This window comes from Podarcis melisellensis, assembly GCF_964234715.1.
Source record: "Podarcis melisellensis genome assembly, chromosome: 13".
Taxonomy (NCBI): domain Eukaryota; kingdom Metazoa; phylum Chordata; class Lepidosauria; order Squamata; family Lacertidae; genus Podarcis; species Podarcis melisellensis.
In genome coordinates this window covers 2908862-2935413 of record NC_138545.1, presented here as the reverse complement: position 1 = coordinate 2935413, position 26552 = coordinate 2908862, and the positions used below count along the sequence as shown (strand labels likewise).

General features: G+C 50.7%; 2 protein-coding genes across 2 annotated transcripts; both read left to right on the top strand.

Moving 5' to 3' along the window:
• The first annotated feature begins 660 nt into the window (after positions 1-660).
• On the top strand, positions 661-12114 carry CD68 (CD68 molecule). Its single transcript, XM_081887019.1, has 6 exons — positions 661-840; positions 1568-2220; positions 6342-6461; positions 9774-9846; positions 10443-10610; positions 11190-12114. The coding sequence occupies exons 1-6, from the start codon at positions 786-788 to the stop codon at positions 11327-11329; spliced, it is 1209 nt and encodes a 402-aa protein (XP_081743145.1). The 5' UTR covers positions 661-785; the 3' UTR covers positions 11330-12114.
• Positions 12115-15238: 3124 nt separating this feature from the next.
• On the top strand, positions 15239-25482 carry MPDU1 (mannose-P-dolichol utilization defect 1). Its single transcript, XM_081887121.1, has 7 exons — positions 15239-15415; positions 16134-16199; positions 17354-17486; positions 18812-18897; positions 22445-22563; positions 24180-24290; positions 25018-25482. Exons 1-7 carry the CDS (start codon positions 15319-15321, stop codon positions 25135-25137), a joined length of 732 nt encoding a protein of 243 aa, XP_081743247.1. The 5' UTR covers positions 15239-15318; the 3' UTR covers positions 25138-25482.
• Positions 25483-26552: the final 1070 nt, after the last annotated feature.

The following is a 26552-nucleotide window of genomic DNA, read 5'->3' as shown; positions in this document are numbered from 1 at the left end:
GAAGTTAGATTGGCTTCAACCAGAGCCAGGGCCTTTTCAGCACTGGCCCCGGCCTGGTGGAACGCTCTGCCTCATGAGACCAGGGCCCTGCAGGATCTGATTTCTTTCCGCAGGGCCTGTAAGAAAGAGTTGTTCCACCTGGCCTTTGGCTTGGAGCCAATTTGATTCCCTGCCTCTCTTTTTTTTCCTTTCTTTTCCTTCTCCTCCTGCGATGAGGCTACATTTTAATATTTTAATGTTCCATTATTTTAATGTTGTATTTTATTTTTGTTTTTAAGTTGTAATCATTCATCTTGTTTTTATTATTGCTTGTAAGCCGCTCTGAGCCCGGCCTTGGCTGGGGAGGGCGGGGTATAAATAAAAAAAATATTATTATTATTATTTGCCTGCTTTAAAAGGTCCACTCACCTGTCTCCCAGACGCCACTGCACCTGTCCTGTGCTGGGCAGGGCGATGAACCCGCCTGCCTCTCCTCAACCCCAGGTTAATTGTGGCTTTCAGTTTTTTATTTAAAAAGTAGAAAAAGATGCAGAGCTCAACAGTGGCGACAGAGAAGGTTAAGCTGCCGTCTGCGTTGAGTGTCGGGGGAAGCAAAACTCCCCCGGATCCCGTGGCTGCTGGGTATTTGGCAATTCAGCATCCCAACTGAGTCACTGGTTGTGAAGGCAGCAAATTTCATTTCCTTCCCTTTATTTGAGAGCTGCGGGAGCACGAGACAGAAGCGAGCAGAGGCTCCCAGGGCGAGAGGCGGAAAAGGTGCAGCGGATCGAGCCCCGTTCGGAGAGATGGGACCGGCTGCGATGTCTTCAATTTGGCTCATCGGATGCTTCTTCCTGGCAGGTTGGTACATATATATTTGTCCACGCCTGGCTTCCAGGTTCCCTTTGTCATGTGGCTTAGAAAGGAGTTAGGCAACCAGAGAGTTGCTGTGTTCGGAGGGACCCCAAAGGTCACCCCAAGCAATGCAGGAATCTCAGCTAAGCGTCCATCGAACCTCCGCTTAAAAACCTCCAAGGAGAGTCCACATTCGCCCGAGATCCGAAAAACCTGTTGACTCCTCTTCAAAAGAGGCAGCGTGGTTTGGATGTTGGACTAGGGGGAGACCCGGACCCGGGTTCAAATCCCACCCCTGTTCAGCCACGAAACCGACCTTGGGGGGCCTGCCTTGTGTGCGTTCACTGAGGAAGAAGAACCATCCGAGCAACCACTGGTGGGACGGAAAGGCGATAGGTTTTGATTCAATTAATAAATACAGCGGTACCTCGGGTTAAGAATACGTTCCGGAGGTCTGTTCTTAACTGTTCTTAACCTGAAGCACCACTTTAGCTAATGGGGCCTCCTGCTGCCTCGCAATTTCTGTTCTCATCCTGAAGTTCTTAACCCCGAGGTACTATTTCTAGGTTAGCGGAGTCTGTAACCTGAAGCATCTGTAACCTGAGGTACCACTGAAGGTCGATCGGAGAGGTGTTGTTGAGCTGGGGTTAGGGGCTAGGGAGACTGGAAGCTTGCCTGTCACTCATGGGTGCCCAGAACTGATGTTTCCATCTCTCTCTCTCTCTCTGCCCAGCTTACAGCTCTGCCCAATATACGGATATGTCCCAAGTGGCCATGAAAGAGACTGGATTTGTGGAGTCTCCGCTGTGCTCTGGCGCCGATGTCTCCGACCCAGGCTGCCCGCACCGCAAGAAGTCGGTTACGCTGCTGCCCTCGTTCACCAAGACCACGGCGCACCCCACAAAACACACCACGGCGCACCCCACAAAACACACCACGGCGCACCACACAAAACACACCACGGCTCACCCCACAAAACACACCACGGCCCACCCCACAAAACACACCACGGCCCACCCCACAAAACACACCACGGCGCACCACACAAAACACACCACGGCGCACCACACAAAACACACCACGGCTCACCCCACAAAACACACCACGGCCCACCCCACAAAACACACCACGGCACACCACACAAAACACACCACGGCCCACCCCACAAAACACACCACGCCGCACCCCAAGAACCACACCACTCTGCACCCCACAGCACACCCAAGGAACCGCACCACCCCACACCCCGCCCCCACCCATCAGCCCACGCAGCCACCCGTCGTCCGCGTTGGAGATTATGCGGTCCCGAAGGGCTCGAACCCGTGTTTGCGGGTTCAAGCAGCGCTGCAGCTCCAAGTCCGCTATACCGACAAGGCCAAGCAGGAGGTAAGAGATCCGGGTGGCTGTTGGGGAGATGGCGATTCCGTGACCTCGGGAGGCTGTGGCCTGTCCTCTGTCGGAGGCTTTCAAGCCCAGGTCGGGATGGCTGCCTGTCAGGGGTTCTGGGTTGGGCTGGATAATAATAATTATTATATATACCCCGCCCATGTGGCTGGGTTTCTCCAGCCACTCTGGGCGGCTTCCAACGGAATATTAAAATACAATAACCTATTAAACATTAAAAGCTTCCCTAAAGAGGGCTGCCTTCAGATGTCTTCTAAAAATCTGGTAGTTGTTTATTTCCTTGACATCTGGTGGGAGGGAGTTCCACAGGGCGGGCGCCACCACTGAGAAGACCCACTGCATGGTTCCCTGTAACCTCACTTCTCTCAGGGAGGGAACCGCCAGAAGGCCCTCGGAGCTGGACCTCAGTGTCCGGGCAAAACGATGGGGGTGGAGATGCTCCTTCAGGTCTACTGGGCTTTTGAGGCCATTTAGGGCTTTCAAGGTCAGCACCAACGCTTTGAATTGTGCTTGGAAACGTACTGGGAACCAATGCAGGTCTTTCAGGACTGGTGTTATGTGGTCTCGGCGGCCGCTCCCAGTCCCCAGTCTAGCTGCTGCATTCTGGATTAGTTGTAGTTTCCGGGTCACCTTCAAAGGTAGCCCCACGTAGAGCGCATTGCAGTGGTCCAAGCGGGAGATAACCAGAGCATGCGCCACTCAGGCGAGACAGTCTGCAGGCAGGGAGGGTCTCATCCTGCGCACCAGATGGAGCTGATAAACCGGGGTTCCTCCCAAGTCTACAATTCTGTGGTTGTGTCTGAACGAGAAATGTTGAGCAAGGAGGTTCTGGCGGCCTGGGCTCTTGGGGGACGGGAAGAGCCCGACCAGCTCTGAGCGGTCATTTCTGCTTCCCCTTTTTCCCTTTCCATATTGACACAGGCGCAGCAGCTTGCGCTGGGAGGGGACTGTCAGGCAGCGGAGCTTAGTGGTTAGAGGACAGGAAGTTTGTGTGTGTGTGTGTGTGTGTGTGTGTGTGTGTGTGTGTGTGTGTGTGTTCCACCGCCTGCCCTCGGCCTCCTTCCTGCCCCTCCGTGCGGCAGGGAAGGACGCCGTTTCCCTCGGCAAAGGTTCCCGATTCAATTTCCCGCCATGTAACAGGAAGCCGAGAGAACAGCTATGGCGGCAGGTGAAGCCAAAAGACGGGAAACGAAACTTTAAAACAAAGGGTTAACGTGGCAAAGTCCAAGCGAAAAATATCAGAATTATCTGGTGGTTAAGTTCCACGTCTGCCAACACACTTGCTTGAACAGGGCGGTTCTGCTGTAATATGTAAAAATGAAGGGAAAGCAGGATCATATAAAACATGCCTGGAGGTTCTAGGCCTCATGAAAATCTCAAATTATATGTGGTTTTATCTAGGATTTGACGGCAATGAGTCGCAAAGTTTCATCTGCCCTTAACAGACCTCTTAGGATTGCTTGATAAATATATGTATAGCCCAGTATTTAAATTCTGTGTTTATATTAATACGTTTTGTAGTTTTTTTTAGGGAAAAGGAAAATACACACTTAGAGGAGGTTACTTAATATTGGGGTTTCAATTGCTTCAATTGCCCCTTTATGGCTATCTGTCGCGGATGCTTTAGCTGAGAGTCCTACATTGCAGGCGGGTTCGACTGGATGACCTTTGGGGTCCCCCCCAATTCTACAATTCCATGATTCTGTGCTTCCAGTTCCACAATGCCCTCCCAAATGCAGCGGATCCAATCCCGAGGGTCATTTGCACATTTCCCCATTTACGGCATGCAGCAACATCTTCTGCTCACTTGTCCTTTCAACAGCCTTTAATAAACTCATAAAAATTGTGCATGCTTCAGGAAGTCTGTGGCTTTGCAGTTCAGGCTTGGAAGCCTCAGGATCTTCAGAGGGAAGCGAGACCTGTGGGGTGGGAAGGTAGAAGTGCGCAACCCACGGAGAAAAGACGAAACTGGCTATGTAGAAAAAAAACCTGAGCAATGGCCACAACACAGACGCAGATTAGATAGATATGATACAATAATCTTGACTGTCATTGTCCCATACAGGACAACGCAATTGAAAAAAATCTACATCAGACATTCAAAAACCAACAAGCCTGCTATCCCAGCCTGGTTAGCTCCCTAAAAACTCTGATACCCCATAATTAAATACAATATACTGCCATAGAGACTACCTTACACTGCATTTAAAACCAAAAATCGCATTTGGATAGAAAGTGTTTCTCAGGCGGCTAGTCCTGGTCTTTATAACCCTGTAGCTTCTTCTCTGCAGCTTTCTTATGACACCTGGAAGTGTAGATGTGATCCAAGGTGGGAAGAGTGCACCCAATTATTCTCTCCGCAGTCTTCACAACCCTGGACAGCATTAGATGATAGATAGATAGATAGATAGATAGATAGATAGATAGATAGATAGACAAACAGACAGATAGATGATAGATAGATAAACAGACAGACAGACAGATAGATGATAGATAGATAGATAGATAGATAGATAGATAGATAGATAGACAAACAGACAGATAGATGATAGATAGATAAACAGACAGACAGACAGATAGATGATAGATAGATAGATAGATAGATAGATAGATAGATAGATAGATGATAGATAGATAGATAGATAGATGATAGATAGATAGATAGATAGATAGATAGATAGATAGATAGATAGATGTTAGATAGATGATAGATAGACAGATAGATGATAGATGATAGATAGATAGATAGATAGATAGATAGATAGATAGATAGATAGATAGATAGACAGACAGACAGACAGACAGACAGACAGACAGACAGACAGACAGATGATGATAGATGATAGATAGATAGATAGATAGATAGATAGATAGATAGATAGATAGATAGATAGACAGACAGACAGACAGATGATGATAGATGATAGATAGATAGATAGATAGATAGATAGGTAGATAGATGATAGATAGATAGATAGACAGATAGACAGACAGACAGACAGATGATAGATAGCTAGATGATAGATAGATAGCTAGATGATAGATAGATAGACAGACAGACAGACAGACAGACAGACAGACAGACAGACAGATAGATGATGATAGATAGATAGATAGATAGATAGATAGATAGATAGATAGACAAGTAGATAGATAGACAGACAGACAGATAGATGATAGATAGATAGATAGATAGATAGATAGATAGATAGATAGATAGACAGACAGATGATAGATAGATAGAGATAGATAGATAGACAGACAGACAGACAGACAAACAGACAGGTAGATGATAGATAGATAGATAGAGAGAGAGAGAGAGAGAGAGAGAGAGAGAGAGAGAGAGAGAGAGATAGATAGATAGATGATAGATAGATAGATAGATAGATAGATAGATAGATAGATAGATAGAGATGAACTCTCCAAAAGGGAAAGAAAAACTCTGGTGGCGCAGCAATGAAACTGCTGGCACATTTGCAAAGCTAAGCAGGATCTGGTATGATTTCAAACTGGATGGGGCACGACGTGTTGAGATTCCTGCATTGCAGCGGGTTGGGCTAGATGACCCTACGGGGTCCTCTACAATTCTGTCAGGGCTCACTCTGGGTACTGGCAGGATTATCTGGGTCAGAGTGGTGCACTGCAGGTGGACTGGAACCCCCAACCCTCTCCTAAGCTGCTGCTTATGTACACGTGGGAAGAAAAACGGAAAGTTCTTCTCGCAGCACAGAGTTGAACTGTGGAACTCCTTCCCACTGGAGACGGGGATGGCCACCAACACGGATGGGCTTTAAAAAGAGGCAAATTCATGGAGGAAGCTATTAGAGCTTTCCCCTTCCCACCCGACTGCAGCAGCTAAGCTTGCTTTTCAGCTTCAAATCCTCCAGCGGGAGATGCGTGACGACAGCCTTAGCTTTCTATGGCTATAGAAAGAAAGGAGCCTAGCGCTCGGGACTCTTGGGTCGCTCTCTAAATGGGCGCGACGTGGCTGAACGTTGGGCTTGTGCCAGTTTCTCCCTCCTGCTCTAGGTCCAAGCTGAATTTCCTAGGGATTTGCAGGGTCCTGCTCTCTCTCACACACCTTCACTCTTCCTCTCTTCCAGGTCTGGGGGGACTTTGCAGTGAACCCCAACCGCACAGAGTTTTCCGGGAACTGTACCAACCAGACAGCCGTCCTCCATCTGCATTTCCTAGAAGGCGACCTTCTCTTTACTTTCAGAAAGGTGAGAGGGGAGCTGGCGGGGGTCATGAGAAGGTATATATCCCCAATGCCTGGTCTTTACAGGTACGCTGCCCCTGACTTTGGAGGTTCTATTGAACGACTGCGGCCAACAACAAGCAGACCTCCTCTCTCTGTGAATTTCTCTGAGCCTTTCCTTCTCTGCAAATTTCTTCTGGTCCCAAAGAATGAGGGTTAAGGAGACCCCTATCCCACTCCCAGATGCAATTCCCTGAGAAGGGAACCAGTCTGGGAATAGCAGCTCTGAGAGAGGAATAAAGGTACTCCAACAATTAATAATAATAATAATAATAATAGTAATCATCATCATCATCATCATCATCATCATCATCATATCTTTATTGTCATTGCCCCCTCTCGGGGACAACGAAATTACTTGGCTGCTCCATCCACCCAGGTAGGGCACTCCACACAAAATCAAAACAACTACAGAAACACTAATTAAAACAATACTGTATAATAGAGCAAGGAAGATTAGATGACTTTCAAAGTCCAGGCTTCCCATTCAGGGCCGAGATCGCTTTGGAGAAGAAGCTGTTCTTAAGACGGCTCGTTCTTGTCTTCATCGTCCTGTATCTCCGTCCCGACGGCAGGAGCTCAAAGAGACAGTGACCAGGATGCGATGGATCTTTTACTATGTCCAGTGCCTTCCTATGGCACTTTGTGGCATAAATCTGCCACAACTACAATTCCCAGCATTCTCTCGGCCAGGGGAGTCATTACCGTTTAAAGTGGTACGGCGTCGGTTTAAATGGACGGCGCCAGAGAATTGGAGCATCTAGCCTTGTCTCTCTCTCTCTGTGTTTACCTTTGATACTTCCAATCTAATATCTAATCTAAAATTATTTTTATCAAGTTCGATTCAAGTTGCTTAAGTTATTATCAGGTCCAATTCAAGTTGCTTAAGTTATTATCAAGTCCAATTCAAGTTGATTAAGTTATTATCAGGTCCAATTCAAGTTGCTTAAGTTATTATCAGGTCCAATTCAAGTTGATTAAGTGTGTCTTCCTTCCTGGGTGGGAAAGCTCGGGAATGAAATGGGAATTGGGGGAGCAGGAACACTTAACCTATTAAACTTTCCAGCACCATTTCCCTCTCTGTGTTTATCTTAAAATCAGAGCAACGTACCGTATTTTTCGCTCTATAAGACGCACCACACCACAAGACGCACCTAGTTTTTGGAGGAGGAAAACAAGAAAAAAAATATCCTGAATCTCAGAAGCCAGAACAGCAGTGAAAGCAGCAATCCCTCTTGCTGTTCTGGCTTCTGGGATAGCTGCGCAGCCTGCATTCTCTCCATAAGATGCACACACATTTCCCCTTACTTTTTAGGAGGGAAAAAGTGAGTCTTATAGAGCAAAAAATACGGTAATTTCTTTTAAAAGCTGATGAGTTTGTTTTAAAAGCTGGCCGAGTTCAGCGCATGACTGATGCACTCATAGCAAACCTAACCTGGCAAGAACACCAACGCAAATGTCTTTCTTGAAAGGCGGGTCCCTCGAACGTTCCCGCGTGGTACGGACCCACGCCCATCAGCCTGCGGGCTCAGGTGCGTCACGAGAGCAGCCATGGGCGGCAAGACAGCTCCGCTGCAATTTGGGAAGCCGATCTGGCCTTGAAACTCCTGGCTGATCCAAGCCATGAGTCACTCTCTGGCAAAAAGGTCCTTCGAGCCGGCTGCATCGGAGGCCAGAAAGACTGGCTTGGCAGAAGCCTGCTGGCGTGCGCTGAGCCCATCCTAAGAATATAATACAGTGGTACTTTGGGTTACATACACTTCAGGTTACAGACTCTGCTAACCCAGAAATAGTACCTCGTGTTAAGAACTTTGCTTCAGGATGAGAACAGAAATCGTGCTCTGGCAGCGCTGCGGCAGCTGGAGGCCCCATCAGCTAAAGTGGTGCTTCAGGTTAAGAACAGTTTCAGGTTAAGAACGGACCTCCGGAACGAATTAAGTTCTTAACCCGAGGTACCACTGTATAATAATAGTTATTATTTATACCCCACCCATCTGGCTGGGCTTCCCCAGCCACTCCGGGCGGCTCCCAATCAAGTTTTAAAAACAATACAGCGTTAAATATTATAAACTTCCCTAAACAGGGCTGCCTTCAGATGTCTTTTAAAGATAGAATAGCTGCTTATTTCCTTCACATCTGAAGGGAGGGCAGTTCCACATGGCAGGCGCCACCACCGAGAAGGCCCTGTGCCAGGTTCCCTGTAACCTCACTTCTCGCAGGGAGGGAACCGCCAGAAGGCCCTCGGAGCTGGACCTCAGTGTCTGGGCTGGACGATGGGGGTGGAGACGCTCCTTCAGGAATACTGGGCCTTTGAGGCCGTTTAGGGTTTTCAAGGTCAGCACCAACACTTTGAATTGTGCTCGGAAACGTACTGGGAGCCAATGCAGATCTCTCATGACTGGTGTTTTTAGGTCTCGGCGGCCGCTCCCAGTCCCGTCTAGCTGCCGCATTCTGGATTAGTTGCAATTTCCGGGTCACCTTCAAAGGTAGCCCCAAGTAAAGCACATTGCAGTAGTCCAAGAACCGAAGGAGACTTTGATGAATCGGGCCCCTCCAGTCCAGCATCCTGTTCTCACAGCGGCTGGCTAGAAGCCGTAATCAGAAGCTGACAACAAACACTGATTCGAACACAAATCCCCCTCTGCTTTCAGAAGCATTTCCTGCCTCCGACCATGGAGGGCCGAGCGTAGCCATCTTGGCCAGTAGCCATCCTCTTCCATGTATTTGTCCAATCCTATTCAAGTGGACTGGAGTTCCGCAGTTTGCGCTGCGTGAAAAAGGACTTCCTTTCGCCTTTCCTGAACCTCCAAACTTCCAGCTTCACGAATTCTAGTTGTTATGAAAGAGGAAAACCTTTCTCTCTCTGCTTTCTCCACGCCACACAGGTTTTGTTTCCATTTATTTATTTATATTTTAGAAACGCGGGTCACATCGCCACTCCGCTCACCTCTTCCCCAAATTACAAGTGTTGATTTCAGCCGCCACTTCCCCTTCGGAGAAATACGCGCCCAGTTGAAGTTCAATCACCACACTGGAGAGGAGGAACAAAACATGATTTTATTTTAAAGTTTGAAACTTCAAAATGGTTCATTGGGAGGCTATTGGTGCTAGTGCTCAGGGAGGGCAGGGGGTGGGAATTAATCTGGAACGGGTGCTTCCAGCGGGGCAGCGAATTGGATTTGTCTCGTAAACCTCGCAGATCCTAAGTTGCGGCCTGTGCTACCCTAAAACGGGCGTCCATCGGGAAAAACAAACCCAGATTTCTTTGTTTCCTTAGAATTACACCAGAAATGTATTCTACCTGAGTCGGGTACAGGCCTACCTAACGTACCAGTTCCATCAGGCTGCAGGTAAGGTCATTTGTGGGGGACTGGCTCTGAATTCGGGGGTCGCCATCATTGCTGATGGACCTCTTGAGGCGAGGCCTATTGCGCCATGGAAATGCTCAAATCACGGGCGCTACACCAGTTTGAGTTTCTGTCTGCCGTGCAGCTCTTTAAAAAATGCCACGTCCATAGTAAGCCCTGTAAATGTTTTTTTATGGGGTTCCATCCCAGCCGCAAGCCTGTTTACGACGGCTTTAGCCCGTCAGCAAATTTTAGAGGGTGATTCGGAGGCATAAGGGAACAGAAAGCGAATCCAGGCAAGATCCCTTCAGCAGCTAAAAGGATCACGGAGGAAACAGAGGGTGTTGTTCCTCCTTTGCGGGGTGGAGCAAAAAGAGCCATCGGGGTCGGTCCCGTTCCGGAGGGTTGGAATATATGACCCCTGGGTTCCCTTTCCAACTGTACGGTTCTGTGAACCCGCACGCCGATTCTGCCAGGTAGGCTATAGGCTGAGATTTGCTGTGGCTTCCCAGAGGCGATTATGCATTAATCCACATGCTGTGTTAAGATTCAAGAAGGGTGGTTCAACAGGCCCCAGACGGCTCTCTTTGTCCCTCCAGCGAAATCCTTCAGAGCCGACAATTCCTCTCTCCGCGAGTTCGAGGCCAGACTCGGACACTCTTACCAGTGTCGGAACCGCACCTTGGTCCTGGCGGAAGGTTTTCGTCTCAACGCCCTGCAAGAGCGGGTCCAGGCCTTTGACCTTAAAGAAGGAAAATTTGGGGAAGGTGAGAGACTCCCTGCATCGTACCGCAGGCAGTTCTTTATTTCCTTTTCTTTAAACAGCTGTACTTCCATGTAAAGGGACCCCTGACCATCAGGTCCAGGCATGGCCGGCTCTTGCGATGCTCATCTCGCTTTACTGGCCAAGGGAGCCAGCGTTTGTCCGCAGTTTTCTGGGTCATGTGGCCAGCAGGACTAAGCCGCTTCTGGCGATCCAGAGCAGCACACGGAAACACCGTTTAACTTTCCTGCTGGAGCGGTACCTATTTATCTACTTGCACTGGTGTGCTTTCGAACTGCTAGGTTGGCAGGAGCAGGGACCGAGCAACGGGAGCTCACCCCGTCGATTCGAACTGCCGACCTTCTGATCGGCAAGTCCTAGGCTCTGTGGTTTAACCCACAGTGCCACCCGCCTCCCCATACTTCAGTGTGCAGTGTCTTAATAATCCAATGCACTGTTAGTCTAAACTTTCCATGCCATCCTTTTGGCACAGCCCTTTTGCCAAGTCTCTCTCCAGTTTGGTGTTTTGCACATCCCAAATCTCCTTCCTCTCCTCACTGAATTCCTTCTTTTCCTGTTTCAGCCGAGGTCTGCCCGGAGCAGAGACGCACACTCCTGGTGCCCATTATTATCGGCGTCCTCCTTCTGGTCCTCATCCTCATCGTGGTCGTGGCCTTTTTGATTGGGCGAGCACGTAGCCACAGGGGCTATCAAACCATTTAAAGGGGAGCCGTTTTCCACACACAGCTGGGCCTAAAGGGAATCAAGAATGGGTTTTTTTAAAAGGGGGGGTGTCTTTCTGCAACAGGGGGACAGGGGGTTGACACCCCCCCTCCAGGGGTGGGGTGGGAGTTCTCCGAGCTGCTAGACTCACACCTGTTTCATTCACTCGCTTGGACTGCTGGTTCGCACACCTGGGGGAAGTGAAAAGGACAATACGTTTCTGCACAAAGGTGCAATTTGTGGGCTAAGGGGCGGTTACATCTCACTTCTGCCAGACTGCACTTTAAACCTGGGAGGAGAATCACAGAATTGTACTGCTGGGATCGCCAAGGGTCATCTAGTCCAACCCGCCCCCCGGGAATGCAGCTATGGAACCCCTTGACAGGCGGCCGTCCGACCTCTGCTTAAAAACCTCCAATCTCAAGTGAAACGAGGCCAGGCTTATTTCTGGAGCAACTATCTTGTTAAGATCAAGTGTTTGGGCAAAGTATTTGCACTGACCACGAAAAGCATTATCTGGGTGTGGGACTCTTCCCAAAAACTTGTATTAAGAACTGGTGCACATACCATAAATATTCCGAAATGGTGCATTTGCATTCTAAAAGTACACCTTATAAGCTCCTCCAGATTGCTCCTCAAGCCCTTCCATCTGCTCTGCTCTGCGAACCCTTCAGGGGGACTCAAGAACCCCAACTTCATACGCAAAGTGCGCTGATCCTAAGCTCTTCGGGCGGAACACCCCACCGCTCACAACAGGTCAAATAAATAAATACCTTTGAAAATTATTCAGGTATTGGTGATTTCTTTTCCTCCTTGACCCGAGTGCGAGGAGTAGAAAGGGCAATTCCCAAAGGTCAACAATGACATTTCTGGGCTGGGAAGAGTGTACAGCGAGGCAGCACAGCTTATTGAAGTCTCATGGCCTCACCAGGATCCTACAAACCCTCCATCCCCAATCCCACCGCTCCTGACCTTTGACCAGGTTTCCAAACTTGCCTGGAAAGTCACATGGCTGTGACAATACCTCTACCTTGCCTGGACGGAGAGATTAGTTTAGACGTCTCTGGCTTTTATGTGCCTGTACTGCGCCCAGCACATCTCATTTGATCCCCACAACAAACCCTGTAAGATTAAGCGCATCTCATTTGATCCCCACAACAAACCCTGTAAGATTAGGCTGAAACTGACAAACTGGTCCAAGCTCACACACCCAAGGAGTTTCGCGGCCCAGTGGGGATCTGAACCCGTGTCTCCCAGACCCTAGTCTGACGCTTTCACCACCAGACCACAATGGCTCTGGAAATCAGAATCTATTCCATACACACAGATGCTTCCCTTGTTCCAAGAGCTGTAATAGCTTAACCTGAAAAACTACAGACGTCGCAGTTTTTAACTCAACGCAGGAAGCACATGACATAGAAAGATTTTATTAAAGACTAGTATTTTATTAACGACTAGTATTTAATATTTAGTACAGTATTTCATTAAAGACTAGATTTTATTAAAGACTAGTATTTTATTAAAGACTAGTATTGGAGCTGAGGCTCCAGTACTTTGGCCACCTCATGAGAAGAGAAGACTCCCTGGAAAAGACCCTGATGTTGGGAAAGATGGAGGGCGCAAGGAGAAGGGGATGACGGAGGACAAGATGGTTGGACGGTGTTCTTGAAGCTGCCAGCATGAGTTTGACCAAACTGCGGGAGGCAGTGGAAGACAGGAGGGCCTGGTGTGCTCTGGTCCAGGGGGTCACGAAGAGGCGGACACGACTAAACAACAACAGTATTCCCCACTTCCCGCATGCTCCAAACCCACCTTCCCTTCCAATTGGATACGGCATACTCACTTCTAACCTCCAAATTCCAAATATTATTCGGCCTCCCCCAATGCCCACCCTCCCAAGCCATCCTGCTTTTCTCCTATTCCCAACCCACCCTTGCATTTTTGGCACTAGTCCTCAAGATCGGAAACACAATTCAGGTGAAATAACCGCTGCTAACGTTATCAAGGGAAGTTGGTGATGGCGAATGCTAAACTTCAAAATGCATGGCGTCCATGCGCCTTGGCCTGCGCCGGCCTGCCGCCACGGGGCAGTTTTGGACTCTTCAACTCTTCTCAAGCCCTTGCCAGCCAGGGCAGATTTGCCTGCCAAAACGTTCTGTGTAACCTGATGGCCTGCGGATTCCCGCAGCGACACGAGCTGCTCTGTTCCCAGAGGAGCGTTTTGCAGCTCCTCCACTTCTTCCCCAATCAGCCTCTCAGCGCTGACGCCAGCGCGTCACGGATCGCCACGGCCTCCGCATCTTCCTCCTCCTCCCCTCCGTCGTCGAACAGGTGTTCCTCCCGCTGTTCGTCAGCGTGGTGCTCCATCCAGCAGGGTTGGAAAACGTCCCCTCGCGCCTCGCAGACATTGTGGAGGGTGCAGCAGGCGGCGATGAGGGTGGGCAGGAAGGAGACGTCGGTGTCGTTGCGTTTGGTGAGGCAGCGCCAGCGTCCCCGCAGGCGGCCAAAGGCCACCCCCACCACGGTCCGTGCGGCGGCGGCGTACTCGTTGAAGCGGTGCTGGGCGGGAGTTAGGACCTCGTCCCGGTAGGGCCTCATGAGCCACGGGAGGAACGGGTAGGAGTAGCCGCCCAGCAGGTAAACGGGCACCTGCACGCCTCGGATGGCTTGGGACGCCCCCGAAAAGAGCTCGCCCTCTTGCGCACGCTGGTACAGCTCTGACGTGCACAGAACCTGGGTGTCCGTCACCCGTCCCGGGCAGCCGACGTTGATGTCCCAGAAGCAGCCGCGGGAATCGACGGCGGCCTGGACCACCACCGAGTGCCAGCCGTGGCGGTTGTAGTAGCCGGCGGCGTTCTCGTTGGGCGCGCGGATGGGGACGTGCAGAGACCCCAGCACACCGGCCAGCTGGGGCAAGGGGAAGCCGTTGCCCGCGGCCACTTCCGCAGGGTCCGGTGGGCGCACGTAGAGCGGCGTGAGGATGCCCACCACGGCCTCGCAGACGTCGCGCAGGATCTTGCAGACGGTGGAGCGGGAGACGCCAAAGAGCTGCTCCACCGCCCGGTACTCGGTGCAGGCGCCCAAGCGCCACAGCGTCATGGCCAGGCGCACGTCGGCCGGGATGGCGCGGCGCATGTTGGTGTCGCGCCGCTGGATGGCTCCGCGCAGCTGGGCGCAGAGGTAGTCGAAGGTGCCCGGCGAGACGCGGAAGTTTTCCACCCACTCCCATTGGCTGAAGGCCTTGGCGCGCACGATTTCCCAGAAGGCCGAGCTGCGGGCTTTGCTCCACAGGCGCCGCTCCCGCAGCAGCCGGGGAAGGCCGTCTCCGCCGCTGCCAGGGTCCTGGCAGAAGCCCGCCAGGCCGGGCGCCCGGGCCAACGTCCGGCAGAGCCACAGCAGGGCGAAGCGCTGGCGGTGGCGGGCCTGGGCCCGGCGGTGGCGAGCGGCGCGGCGACGTCGGGCGGCCTCCCTCAGGCGCCGTCCCCTCTGGAGGCGCATGTAGTAGAGGAGGCACAGTGCCACAGTGCCCCGGCTGAGGGTGGGCAGCAGTTGGGGCGCCTCCTCGCCCCTCCCTGGGCCAGGGGTGCCACTTGGTTGGCAAGATGGCTGCCCAGGCGTGGCGGCCATTTTGTCCCTTGACCAAAGTTTGCCCAGCCAATGGGAAAGCGGCACCTCAGCTCAGGGCGCTGGCAAAGGATGCCAGGCTAAAAACGGCGCATGCGCAGAGGAGCCACACCGCACACAGAAGTCCCACAGGGAATGCGCATGCGCGTGTTAAGGCGCCCGCCGCCGCTGTGCGCACGCGCAGATCTTTTAATGGCGGCCCGCACGAGGCGCGCCTGCGCATTGGTCGGCAAGGTTGAAATGGCCGCCGGGCAGGTGGGAGACGCCGCGCATGCGCACTAGGGGAAGGCGTTTCTCTCGCTCGCTCTCGGGCCCGTAGGGGTTATGGAGGCGGAAGTTTCGCCCAGCTTCATTTGCTCGTCAAAATGGCGGCGTCGACGGCTCTGAAGGGCCTGCTGGTCCCGCACTTCCTCCCGGAGAACTGCTACGACGAGCTCTTCCTCAGCCTCAACCTCTTGCACAGTGAGTCGCGCGCTCTTCGACGCCCTTTTTGTCCTGTCGGGGACCCGTCACGTCGTCGCCGTAGCAACGCCTGGCCTGGCGGAAGTGTCCTGTGGGGGGCGACTGGGCGCCATTTTGGTGAAGGGCGAAATCGTACCCCGGTGGCCATTTTGGTAGAGGGCGGAAGTAGCAGTCGGCTCCGTTTCCGGGCCTCGTGTCTTCCCTCACCTTGCAGCCGGGCGGAAGTACCCCGAGATTTTAAATTTTATTAACATTTGGCCCTAGAATTACAAATGAAACTATCCTTTAGGGGGAGAAAAGCTTATTTTTTTAAAAAAAAACCCTTTCAATACGAAGCTGCTGTTTATCGCCTCTTAAAAAGGCTCATGGACGAAGCACAGTGGAGGCTCTCGGCGCCATGTTGGTTTGGGGCACGAAGCTCATATGGCAACCGAGGAGCTTTTAAGCCCCGCCCCTTTCCCCTCAAGCAGGGCTGTCATTGGCTAGGCGCCTGTCAGGTAGACTTCTAGCAGGTGAAGTGATGAGGGAAACCTCACCGGTGGAATGTCTGCCTGCCATGCAGAAAGCAAGGCTGCTGCTCCTTCATGGAGCTTTTTGCTAAGTGCAGAAATTGGAATTTATGTCCCGCATCACGGGAGTATTTTAAAAGAAAAAAGCATCACTGTTAGCAATTAATTATGTTTTGTATCCTTTTGTCTCTCTCCCCTTGTTCCTTCAGTTCCATGCCTCAAAATCTTCATCAGCAAGGGCCTCGGATTTGCCATCGTGGCTGGTTCCCTCATGGGTACGGACACCGGGACTTCCCAGTCAGATAATCTGACTTTTAATATAAACTATAAGGTTTTTTAAAAAGGTTTTTCTGTTTGGTTTTGTGCATGTGCATTCTCTGCAGAGTGTGTGTGTGTGTTTGTGTGTGTATATATGTGTGTGTGTGTGTGTGCGTGTGTGTGTGTGTGTGTGTCTATATATGTATATGTGTGTGTGTGTGTGTGTGTCTATATATGTTTGTGTGTATATATGTGCGTGTGTGTGTGTCTATATATATGTGTGTGTGTGTGTGCATATATATATATATGTATATATATATATATATGGGACGCGGGTGGTGCTGTGGGTTAAACCACAGAGCCTAGGCCTAGGACTTGCTGATCGGAAGGTCAGCGGTTCGAATCCCCGCAACGGAGTGAGCTCCCGTTGCTCAGTCCCTGCTCCTGCCAACCTAGCAGTTTGAAAGCACGTCAAAGTGCAAGTAGATAAATAGGTACCGCTCCGGCGGGAAGGTAAACGGTGTTTCCGTGCGCTGTTCTGGTTTGCCAGAAGCGGCTTAGTCCTGCTGGCCACATGACCTGGAAGCTGTACGCCGGCTCCCTCGGCCAATAAAGCGAGATGAGTGCGCAACCCCAGAGTCGGCCACAACTGGACCTAATGGTCAGGGGTCCATTTACCTTTATATATGTGTGTGTGTCGTTTTGACTTACATTGGTAAGAAAAAACCCAATAAGTTTAATAAATAGTACTTATAGTAATAATACTAAGAACCATAATAAAAGAAGACTGAGAGGTGAAATAGATAGATAGATAGATGATTGATAGATAGATAGATGATAGATAGATAGATAGATAGAGATAGAGATAGATAGATAGATAGATAGATAGATAGATAGATAGATTTGTATATTGCCCCATACCCGTAGGTCTCAGGGTGGTTCACAGAACAAGATCAACATAAAAACCTCAATATACACACACACACACACACAAAATAAAACAACAACCCAATAACACACACATATAATCCCCTCTCTATATCCTCTTCTCTGGCCTAAACACCTCCCACTTCTCAATATCCTCAAATTATGGCACCCAGAATTGGACACAGGTCTGACCGAGGCGGAACAGAGCGGGACTCTGACTACTTCTCCCTCCCTCTTTCTGCAGTGAAGCTGCCCCAGATCTTCAAGATCCTGGGGGCCAAGAGCGCTGAGGGGCTGAGCTTCCATTCAATCCTCCTGGAGCTGCTTGCCATCACCGGCACCATGGCCTACAGCATCGCCAACGCTTTTCCGTTCAGGTATTTCGCAGCGCCCGAGGCCTTTCTATAGCTGCGATTCATAGTACCAAAGAGTTGGAAGGGCCCTCCGATGGTCATCTAGCCCAGCCCGCTGCAATGCAGGGATCCTTTGCCTAACTTGAACTCAGGACCCTGAGTTTAAGAGCACCATGCTGTACCGATGAGCTACCCCCAGCAATCCTATGACCTCGGAAGGTGGCGGACTCCCCTGCTTTTGAAGCTGTGTCTTCAGCTTGCGAGCTACAGAACTCCCAGAAATAATAATAATAATAATGATAATAATAATAATAATAATAATAATAATAATAATAATAATTTATTTGTTCTCCCTCCCATCTGGCTGGGTTTCCCCAGCCACTCTGGGCGGTTTCCAACAAAGATTAAAAATACATTAAAATGTATTAAAAGCTTCCCTGAACAGGGCTGCAATTAATTCCTAATATCCCTGCATTTCAGGGGGCTGGACTAAATGACCCCCAGGATCCCTTCCAAATCTACAATTCTGTGATTCAGTCCGCAAACTGAGCAGGGGCTGGGACATACGCAGAATCATCTGGCACCCCCTCTTCAACTTGAACGTCTTCAAGCAGTGGTGTTTTGGGACCCACATCCCGCCCCATCCCAAATTTCTGTTGCACCCCCATTGCCCTGCCCTTTTCCGAACCCAACACTTCCAACTGTCTTCCCCTTGTGGCCTAGGGCCCTCGTATCTACAGGACTGCCTCTCCTGGTCTGCCCCACAGAGGACCTTAAGGTCCATAGCTTAGAGGTCCCGGGCCCTAAGGAAGTCAGACTATCCTCCACCAGGGCCAGGGCCTTCTCAGTGGTGGCTCCGACCTGGTGGAATGCTCTGTCCCAGGAGACCAGGGCCCTGCAGGATTTAACCTCCTTCCGCAGGGCCTGTAAGACAGAGCTATTCCGCCTGGCTTTCAATTTGAACTTAGCCTGATCTTTTATTCCTCTTCCTCCCCTTTTTATGAAGATCACCGGCTCTGAGACCCCACAGCTAATTCTCCCCTGGCCTCCTCACTGGCCCAAGTAAGACCAATTCAGCCAGCTAGCCCCGGGGATTATCTAATTGATTTTTTATTTTTGAATTGTATTGTTATTCATGTTTTTATACTGTATTTTATGCTTCTTTTATAATTAAGTGTTTTAAATTTGTTGTTAGCCGCCCTGAGCCTGGTTTTTGAACCGGGAAGGGCGGGGTATAAATAAAATACCTTGAAGGAGCTGTTACCTGCCTGGAAAAAGAGTTTGGATCAAGAGATTTCATTTCTCCCCTAACACATCTCTCTCTTTCCTCCCACCCACCCAAACAACAGTTCCTGGGGCGAGGCTTTCTTCCTCATGTTGCAAACTGTGGCCATCGGATTCCTAATCCAGCATTTCGGGGGTCACACAGGACGAGGTGAGTTTGGAACCAGAGTCTAGAGTTCATTTAATTGAATCATAGTTGCAGGGGGTTCCTGGGGTCATCTAGTCCAACCCCCTGCAAGGCAGGAATATGCAGCTGTCCCACGCGGGGATCGAACCTGCAACCTTGGCGTTATCAGCAGTGCCAACTGAGCTATCCTGCGTTCGAGAGCTGTTAGCCAAAACAGCCAAGCAGAAACTCCATCTTCAGAGACAGCGAACCGCAGCGACGTCTGTGGGCTTTGGGGGTTATCTGGCTGTCCCCTGTTGGAGGCAGGAGACTTGGCTAAGGCAAAACTTTGCATCCCTTAAGCCCTGGTGCTCAGCAGCCCTGGATCCTAACCAGACCAAGCTTTGGGCTTTCAGCTAGGCCCTTCCCGCACCCCGAAGCTGCTTTCTTCCTTCCCGTTCATGAGCTACAACGATAACCCAAGCCTCGCTTTGGCCAACGCTGTGGACTCTGCTGAGCGATCCACAGGAATTTCGGGAATTCTAAATGCATGCTGTATGTGTAGCACGTACGTTTAGCCCCTCGTGCCTTGTTTTGATTCTGTAAACTGGATGGGAGAGACGATGCGATAGAATTTTTATAAAATTATGCCTGGCATGAAGAAAGCTTTTCATCCCCCTCTCATAACACTCAAAGCCCGTAGACGCCCAAGAAGCTGGAATATTAAGGCTTTCTGGGAGATGATATATAATGAACTGAAAACGGTATTTAAATATACCATTTTGAAGAAACCAGAGGCCTTTCTCCTGGGCATAGTTGACCAATCGGTGTTAAAGAAGGATAGAACTTTCTTAATGTATGCCACAACAGCAGCAAGAATACTTATCGCAAAATATTGGAAGACACAAGATCTACCCACCCGGGAAGAATGGCAGATGAAGGTGATGGACTACATAGAATTGGCGGAAATGACCGGCAGAATCTGAGACCAGGGAGAAGAGTCAGTGGAGGAAGATTGGAAGAAATTTAAAGACTATTTACAGAGATATTGTAAAATTAAGGAATTTTAGAATAATGTTGGATTGGAACTAAGTGGTTTCTAGCTGTGATGGGTTAAAAGCATATGAAAAAATGGGTTTATATAAGTAAAAATCTAAGATTCTAATAATTTAAGAATAAGATCTGGGTAGTAAAAAGAGGGAAAGAAATTGTTGAATTAATAATTTGATTTGGAATACAAAAAAGGGTGGTATGAGGAGGTCCAAGAAACAAGTAAATGAAAAATAAGGAGATGGAAAGATTGATTGTTTTTAACAATTTTTGTTTGATATTTTTTCTTTTTTCTGTTTGTTTGTTTTTCCATTTTTTGTAATGTAAAATCTTTAATAAAAATTATTTTAAAAAAGAAGAAGCTGGAATGTCGAAAGGACAAATAAATCTTCTTTTATTTGTGCGGCACACAGTTAAACTGTGGAACTCCTTCCTGCAGGAGGCAGCCGCGATGGCCACCAACTTGGAAGGCTTTAAAAGGAGATTGGATTTCTCCAGTTAGGAAGAGAGGCTGCTATCGATGGCTACTAGGCAACGCGATGACCATGTACACACGCAGTAGACAATCTCTATAGAATTCCTTCAAACCATATCAAGTACAAAATGAAATCTTTAGTCTCAAAGTCTCTGAAAACCTTTAAATGAAGCGAGGTTCCAGAACGTTGTACGATGAAAGACAAGCTGTGAAGCTTTGTGCATTCATCAAATGTGATGTCCAACACAGTGATTCCGAATATAGACCCCCGTTTCATAGAATTCTTCATCGGCGTGGTGGAATGATATATAATTGCTTCATAAACTAAACAAAAATTGTAAACGAAAATACAAGCAGTAATGAAAAAGAGTTCATTCCTGTTTGTACTATAGTTTATAATTTTTGTAAAGTGATTTATGTATACAGGTCATCGTCTGTAAAATTTTATTTTCAGTTTATGAAGCAATTACCATATTTTCCGCCCTATAGGACGCACTTTCCCCCTTGCAAAAACGAAGGGGGAATGTGTGTGCGTCCTATGGAGCGAATGCAGGCTTTCGCTGAAGCCTGGAGAGCGAGGGGGATCAGTGCGCACCAACCCCTCTCGCTCTCCAGGCTTCAGGAACAGTGGCGTAGCGTGGGGGGTGCAGGGGGGGCCAGCCGCACCGGGCGCAACATCTGGGGGTTAGGGTTAGGTTAGGGTTAGGGGGCGCAAATCCACGGGTTAGGGGGCGCAAATCCACGGGTTAGGGGGCGCAAATTACTTGCCTTGCCCCGGGTGCTGACAACCCACGCTACGCCACTGTTCAGGAATCTATCTGCAAGCCTTCAGGAACTCCCGCCGGGCTCCGCAAGCTTGCGGATAGCTGCCTGCAGCCCGAAGCGCAGGGAGCGTGGCGCTGCGCACTCCAGGCTTTGCACAGCTATCCACAAGCTTTCAGAGCTCGGTGGGAGTTCCCGCCAGGCTCAGAAGTCTTGCGGATAGCAGGCAGCAGCCCAAAGCTGTTCTAGCTTTGGGATAGCTGCGCAAAACCTCCTCAGGGCAGCGTGGTGAAGGCACCCTGCCGCCTTGCGGAGGCTTGAAAGGCTGTCCCCGAAGCCAAATGTGCTGGTCCCGGGGGGAAGGTTACTGCTACCGTGGTCAAGGTTCAGTCCTGAGTCACTAGCCTGGAAATAGTCCCCAAGGTGCGGGGCGAGGTCCGTAGCAGGGAGCCGGGTAGGGACAGGAACACTCGAAGATCAGAAGCAGGAAGCCGGGCGGGGAACAGGAACGCTGGAGGAACAGGACTGGATGTTGGCCGAAACAGCTCTTCAATGACGACGTTGCTCCCGCAACCTGGGACCGGGTTGACTGGCCTTTATCTTCTCTGAGGCCAGGGGCGGTCCCGGCCCCCAGGAGACCCACCTCTCCTGGCCTGGAGGCGAGCACTCCTCCTGGGAGAAACCAGTTCCCTTCGCCTCTCTGCCCTGAGCCTCTGCAGTTCAGGAGAGGCTGAAGGGTTACTGGGCCCCGGGGGAGGCTCACCTGTAGGCACTGAGTCCTCAACCACCTCTGGGGCCAGAGTGGATTCACCTGGTGCCTGCTCCTGAGGATCCGGCCCAGGTGCAGGCTCCTCAGAATCAAGGCCCTGCCCCAGTTCAGCCGGTCCTGGAGGTGGGGACTCCTGTGCCGGCTGGGATTCCTCCGGTTCACTCTCAGAATCGGAATCCCAGGCCACCACACCAAAACAGTGAGACGGGGCGCTGCACAGCCCTCCGTCTCGCTGTTCTAGCTTCGGGATGGCTGCACTCCAAAGGCTTCAGGGATCTTTGAAGTTGGCAGGGGGGAAAACATTGCTTTCCCCCACCGCCAGCCCCACAAGCTCGGGGGGCAGCGGCAAGGCCTGCTCTTGAACAGACCTTGTTTTTGAGGGGGAGTACAATAAAAAAAATTTTTCCTGATCTCCCCCTCCTATGGTCCAGTGTGTCCTATAGAGCGAAAAATACGGTATATATCATCCCTCCTTATATTCTTAAAGCCAGGTTGCGGGGCTGCCTTCGTGACACGTCTTTTGTTTCAACCCCTAGGTGTGACCTTCCTGCTCGTCTACTTCGGAGTCCTGGCACTCCTGCTCTCCTCACTCACACCCGTGGGGGTCGTGACAGCGCTCCAGGCGTTCAACATGCCCGCTGTCATAACAAGCAGGGTAAGGGGCACCCGGGGGTGTGGGCAGCAGAGAAACTCTGCCCCATAGGCGGGCCCGCTTGCCTGAGTCTCAAACTCTGCACCGCTCCTTATCCCTCTCGTTCCTCTAAAGACTGCCAACCTGCCTGATGTTTTGTGCTGTTGTTTGGGGAGCAAAAGGGACACGGGTGGTGTTGTGGGTTAAATCACAGAGCCTAGGGCTTGCCGATCAGAAGGTCGGCGGTTTGAATCCCACGACGGGGTGAGCTCCCGTTGCTCAGTCCCTGCTCCTGCCAACCTAGCAGTTCGAAAGCACACCAGTGCAAGTAGATAAATAGGTACTGCTCCGGCGGGAAGGTGAACGGAGTTTCCGAGCGCTGCTCTGGTTCGCCAGAAGCGGCTTAGTCATGCTGGCCACATGACCCGGAAGCTGTACGCCGGCTCCCTCGGCCAGTAAAGCGCGATGAGCGCCGCAACCCCAGAGTCGGCCACGACTGGACCTAATGGTCAGGGGTTCCTTTACCTTTGGGGAGCAAAGTGGGTGTTACTGCCCTGGGGGCCACTAAGAGGCAAGGTGTGTGTGTGTGCTGGAGATGGCTCCCCCAAAGCACACCGATCTCAGAAATCGTCAGGGGGTTTGGGCTGGGTGTTCATCAATATGCGGATGATACCCAGCTCTACCTCTCTTTCAAATCAGAACCAGTGAAGGTCCTGTGTGAGTGTCTGGAGGCGGTTGGAGGATGGATGGCAGCTAACAGATTGAGGTTGAATCCTAGCAAGACAGAAGTACGGGAGGTGGGCAGGTGTGGAGGACACCCTGGTCCTGAATGGGGCAACTGTGCCCCTCAAGGACCAGGTGTGCAGCCTGGGAGTCATTTTGGACTCAGCTCTCCATGGAGGTAGGTGCAGGTCAGTTATGTGTCCAGGGCAGCTGTCTACCAGCTCCATCTGGTACGCAGGATGAGACCCTACCTACCCATAGACTGTCTCGCCATAGTGGTGCATGCTCTGGTTATCTCCTGCTTGGACTACTGCCATGCTCTCTACATGGGGCTATCTTTGAAGGTGACCCGGAAACTGCAACTAATCCAGAATGCGGCAGCTAGATTGGTGACTGGGAGCGGCCGCCGGGACCACATAACACCGGTCCTGAGAGATCTGCATTGGCTCCCAGGATGTTTCCAGACCCAAATCAAAGTGCTGGTTTTGACCTTTGAAGCCTTAAATGGCTCAGGACCGCAATACCTCAAAGACCGTCTCTTTCCATATGAACTGGCCCGGACCCTAAGATCACCTTCAGACGCCTTTCTTTGTGTTTTTCCTCCTTGAGAGGTCCAGAGGGTGGCAACACAAGAACGGGGCCTTCTCTGCAGTGGCTCCTCATTTGTGGAATGCTCTCCCCAGGGAAGAGCATTCCACAAATTTCATTTTCACCAGGCCTGTGGTTGATCTTCTTGACATCCAACACCCTTTTAGAATGTGGTTCTTTTAGGGGGTTTTAAAAAAATGGTTTATTGTTTTTGATTTGATTTTATATGTTCTCTTGTTGCGAAGCGCCCTGAGACGTCTAGGTATAGGGCAGTGCATAAATTGAATAAATAAATAAAACGTCACACGTCTTCCCTGTGCCCCCAACAGCTCCTGCAAGCAGCCACAAACTACCGCAACGGCCACACAGGACAGCTCTCCGCCATCACAGCCTTCCTGCTTTTTGCGGGCACTCTGGCCCGAATCTTCACCTCCATTCAGGTAGGCCGGGGTTCACCTGCCCGGGGCGGGTGGGGAGGGCAGAGAGGCATCATTCAAGTACGTTTCCAAGCACAATTCAAAGTGTTGGTGCTGACCTTGAAAGCCCTAAATGGCCTCAAAGGCCCAGTAGACCTGAAGGAGCGTCTCCACCCCCATCGTCCAGCCCAGACACTGAGGTCCAGTGCCGAGGGCCTTCTGGCAGTTCCCTCCCTGTGAGAAGCCAAGTTACAGGGAACCAGGCAGAGGGCCTTCTCGGTGGTGGCACCCACCCTGTGGAATGCCCTCCCAGCAGATGTCAAAGAGAACAACAACTACCAGACTTTTAGAAGACATCTGAAGGCAGCCCTGTTTAGGGAAGCTTTTAATGTTTGATGCATTACGGTATTTTAATATTTTGCTGGAAGCCGCCCAGAGTGGCTGGGGTAGTCCAGCCAGATGGGCGGGGTATAAATAATAAATTATTATTATTATTATTAAAAGCTAGCAGCCCAGCCCCGAAGCAAAGCAAGGAGTCATGGGGCTTGCAAAAAATCAACACCCCCCCCCCGTTGCTTTCTGCATTGCAGTGGAGCATGGGTGGGGTCTAGATGTTGTTGTTTTTTAATTTAAAAAACGCTGGAAGCCGCCTCGCATCCCAGCTTGGGCAGGCAGGCATCGGGGGGGGGTGAAGTTAGGGTGCAAATAAAATCAACAAACCTGCCTCATTTGCCCTCTCCCCACCCCGCAGGAGACGGGAGACCCCCTCATGGCTCTCACCTACGTCGTGGCCGCGTCCTGCAACAGCATCATCACGGGACAGCTGATTTATTACTGGAACGTCCCCGTGGACAAGCGCAAGAAGGAATAGGAGTCCTGGAGGGGTTCGTGACTCTTCCTGCCCTCCCTTCACACACCCCACCGCCCTCCTGGACAAGAAACACATCAGGAAAAGGGCCGATTTTCCAGGAAGTTTTCTTTCGCTCTCTCTTTTTGCATTCTGAGCCAAGGGACAGTTGCAGTCTTTTTCTCTGGGAATCTCGTGGGAGTTGTACTCTGGAAACTGGGGTTGCTTTTCTTAATCAGCTGTCATTCCCCCACCCCGCCAGGTGGGGTGAGGCTCAGAGGCCTATGAGGAATAATTGTATATTCGGGGATTGGCTTCTGCCTCCAAACTCCTCCCAGTAACCCAAATACAGGTGGGAGAATGTCCTGATTCAGCATCCTGAGTTCTTCTTTAATCCAGCCCTTCGCTCAGAACAGTGAGGACTAGAATCTTGGTTCTCTTGCTAGAAGATTTGGCCATAGCTCAGCGACGAGAGAAGTCTAGTGTCCCAATGAAGGGAAGTCATGTTGCTATCTAGTTGTTGAGTCGTGTCCGCCTCTTCGTGACCCCCTGGACCAGAGCACGCCAGGCACTCCTGTCTCCCACTGCCTCCCGCAGTTTGGTCAGACTCATGCTGGTAGCTTCCAGAACACTGTCCCACCATCTCGTCCTCCGTCGTCCCCTTCTCTTTGGGCCCTCCATCTTTGGGCCCTCCATCAGGGTCTTTTCCAGGGAGTCTTCTCTTCTCATGAGGTGGCCAAAGTCCTGGAGCCTCAGCTTCAGGATCTGTCCTTCCAGTGAGCACTCAGGGCTGATTTCCTTCAGAATGGAGAGGTTGGATCTTGTTGCAGTCCATGGGACTCTCCAGAGTCTCCTCCAGCACCAGAATTCAAAAGCATCCATTTTTCGGCAATCAGCCTTCTTGATGGTCCAGCTCTCACTTCCATACATCACTAAGGGAAGTTATAGTCCCACGCTATCCTGCCATGCTCAGACCACACCTGGAGTCCTGTGTTGGGCACCGCAATTAGAGAAGGATATTGTGCCAAGGTGGGCAACCAAGAGGATGAAGGGTCTGGAAACCATGCCTGATGAGGAACGGTTGAAGGAGTTGGGGATGTTTAGCCTGGAAAAGAGGAGACTGGGAGGAGATATCTTCAAATATCTGAAGGGCTGTCCCATGGAACAGGGAGCATGCTTTCTTTCTCCTGCTCTGGACGGTGGGACTCGAACCAAGTAAACACCAGGAAGAATTTCCCCCCTGGAGGTTGTGGTCTTTCCTTCCTTGCAGGTTTTTAAGCAGAGGTTTGAAGGCTATCTGTCATAGATGCTTTAGCTGAGATTTCTGGGTTGCAGGGGGCTGGGCTGGGCGACCCCCGGGGTCTGCAACCAAAGGACCCACCTTGCGTGCAGAAGGTCGCAGGTTCAGTCCCTAACAGCGCCTCCAGGTAGGGTTGGGA